General features: G+C 37.1%; 1 protein-coding gene across 1 annotated transcript; it reads right to left on the reverse strand.

Annotated features, from left to right (window-relative positions):
* Positions 1 to 339: 339 nt before the first annotated feature.
* LOC106720461 (piggyBac transposable element-derived protein 3) lies at positions 340 to 2,607 on the reverse strand. The gene is made up of 3 exons (XM_014515174.2): positions 2,457 to 2,607; positions 1,488 to 2,248; positions 340 to 728 (listed from the first exon to the last, which is right to left on the reverse strand). Exons 1-3 carry the CDS (start codon positions 2,468 to 2,470, stop codon positions 535 to 537), a joined length of 969 nt encoding a protein of 322 aa, XP_014370660.2. The 5' UTR covers positions 2,471 to 2,607; the 3' UTR covers positions 340 to 534.
* Positions 2,608 to 3,095: the final 488 nt, after the last annotated feature.

The raw sequence follows: 3,095 nt of genomic DNA on the forward strand, positions 1-3,095 counted from the left end.
CCGGCTGTACCCCCAATAAAAAAAGTTAACATAAATTTTCGGATCAATAAAAGGAGAAGAAACAACATGAATTACGCGTGAGTAGATTTAGACATTCTAATGACTCTAGTAGCTTCAAAATATATTTTAGCCCGGGGATCACCTCAAATACTTTTAGTGCACCAGTCATAAAAATATCAGGGATCACTGTAAATAAGTGTTACTCACAAAGTCGTCACTCATCACATACATAGCCACTGCCTTAGCAGTTCTCCTTAACCCAGATAAGCCTGAAACTAAAATTTTCTGAAAATTTTGAAAAAAGTTACATTATTTAGTTTATTAGATCTTATGCAACATAAAAAAAATTATGAAAAAAAAATTAAGTGTAAGGCTTTCAGGGAAACAGCCGTCCTATATGTAGGACAGTAGGATAATAAGAGGAAATAAAAGACCATTTATGACAAAACAGAATGTAATCAAAAAGTGTAGTTTATTAGATAACTATTGATTATATTACCCATTGTTATATGTAATTTACTAGATTAACACTATTTATGAATGATATGTTTCAAAACACTTGACACACACTCCAACATCACATTTCTTGCAACGTGTCAAACATTTTTTGTGACATTGACGACAGTGTGTTTGCTTCGATTGAGGAATAACCAGATGATTCATTTGGTCTTTACGACTATCAGCATATTCATGATGGGAGGGTCGGCTAGGCCCTCTTTTGGCATTTTTTCTGTTTGATTCAATCAAAGCAATTGCTATCCTTCTGCGAAAGCCAAGATGATCCAGTTTTCCATGATTTATTTTATATAACTGCCATGCATTATGTTCGGCAAGATCAATCATGTGTGTGAGCAACGGCATGTACCATTTCTTATCTCGTATACCAATTCGGTAATGTGAAATATTTTCATCAGACCGATCCACTCCTCCCATATATTTGTTATAGATGGACACCATATGCGGTTCTTCTATGACAATGTTTCTCTTTTCACTTTGTGAGAAGCGTTTGGCAGATTGTTTAGGATTTATTCCTACAGCATTAGAAGCAATACTGAATATATTATTGTCATGCCATTTAGCAATAATGAACGTGTTGTCATGTGTCGTTCTGTAATCGACAGCACCACGTTCCTTTTTTTTCAGTAACTTTGATGTAATCAGAGGACAACTAGATGTCCTGTTTTCTCGAACTGTCCCAGTGCAACGAAGGCCTTTCTTTGTTATCTCTTCCAGCAAGGGCGTCCCAGTAAAAAAATTATCAAAAACTACGTGGTAAGGAAGGTCGAAGCCACGTGAAATCAGCACATCGCAAAAAGTGAGAACAACGCTTGCACCCAGCCCCAATTCTTTATATATTGGATTGCACATAGTTGTAGCACCTTGGTATGGTTCCATCCATAAAACATACCCTAACCGTTCAGCACCAACCCAAGCTTTGAACCCGTACCTAATAGGTTTACCTTTTATGTGCTGTTTGCAGCCATGTCTACCATAGTAGGGGATCATGGCCTCATCTACACTGTAATGCTCTTCAAGAGGAGAAAACTCTAAGAACTTTTTATTTAGAAGTGTAACTAAGGGGCGTACTTTTGTGTATTTGTCTTGCAAATCCAGATTATCATTGACATGAAGGTGGCGAAAAATAAAGTCAAATCTATCCCTAGTCATAGCTGAGCTGATCAATTCATTCTTTGTATCAGGGGAGTTTTCCCAATACATTCTTCTACGGGGGAGCCATGAATAACCACTAACCAACAATATGCCGATGAAACATTTCATATCTTCAGTGGTTATGTCTCCAGGCAAATTCTTTTTGACAGCATATTTATTGCTCTCTGACACCAACAACGAAATAACATCTTCATCTAAGAAGTTTTCAAACCACTCAATTGGGCGCTTATCTTGGCAAGCGCCTTGAACATCTGGCCAATTCACGGGATTTTTTGCCAAGTCCCGTTTTCTCCATGCGTAGGTACGCCTACGTTTAGTTCGACCTGTAGAATCAGAAGGTTCTTCTTCTGTATCACTCACCATAATCTGCCCTTGAATCATTACTTCAGCCGGTTGAAGCAGAATGTTTCGTGGCAAATTATTCAAAGTTACATTATCTTCTTCACCCGAATCTTCGTCAGTGAGACAGTCAGGATCAACAGGAGGAGGTAGAATACATATCAGTCGTTCTCTATAATCTTCTTCATTATCAGAAACATTTTCTAAAGCATCTAAAATTTCATGCGCAGCTAACGGTCTGTAAAGAAAAAGTTGTATTATTGTACTAAAATCATGTATATTCCTACTGTCCTATATATAGTACGCTAGTATTTGTAACAAGTTATACGTAATTTATTTATATTATTTTGCTAGAATATTTATTTAGTACAAAAGTTAAGGTTATCAACTAGATATTAACACAGAAAAAAACAACTCACGAGTAAAATATAACTTTTTATACATACCTGTCATTTGCCATGTCTGCAACGCACTTTTATTACACACTTATAAGGTAAAATATAAGGTAAAAACTGTTAAAATAACTGTCTTTTTATTTTTTCTAATAAAGCTGACACGTTTCTTACTGCAAATCATAAGACTAAATAATCTTAGATAAAGAGGGTATTCTGATATTTTTTTTATTTCTACTGTCCTAAATATAGGACTTAGGGCTTAGGCTTAGGACTTAGGCTTATCTGGGTTAAATTAACTCCGAGCGAAACCTTCGTTACGCCCTCCAATACACCTAGGCCATTAACCATGAAAAAAGAGCAGGCCCGTCTTCTGGTGTCATGATGTTCCATATCCATGAGTGCAGACTCCTTCTACCATCGAGCTGGCAAGGGGTCATTAGCTTCCCAAATACAAACGGCAATACACATTATGGTCATTAATTTCAACGTCGAATATATATTTAGTCGAGCGCTCCCCGTCCAAATGCAATTGTGCAACTCGTTTATCGTCTCCATTTCGGTTCGGCACCTTCTCAATGTCCTTATCAGAGCGCGCACCTTTTCGAAACAACAAACAGAGGCGCTACAATCCTTCACATGCTTTACTTTCCGTGAGCACACTCAAAGTCTCAAAAGTCAAACTCAAAGTCC

This window comes from Papilio machaon, chromosome W, assembly GCF_912999745.1.
Source record: "Papilio machaon chromosome W, ilPapMach1.1, whole genome shotgun sequence".
Lineage (NCBI taxonomy): Eukaryota > Metazoa > Arthropoda > Insecta > Lepidoptera > Papilionidae > Papilio > Papilio machaon.

Coding starts and splice junctions, on each gene's coding strand:
- LOC106720461 (XM_014515174.2), bottom strand. Junction 729..1,487: donor CATGATCCCCTACTATGGTA/GACATGGCTGCA, acceptor AATCAAACAGAA/AAAATGCCAAAAGAGGGCCT.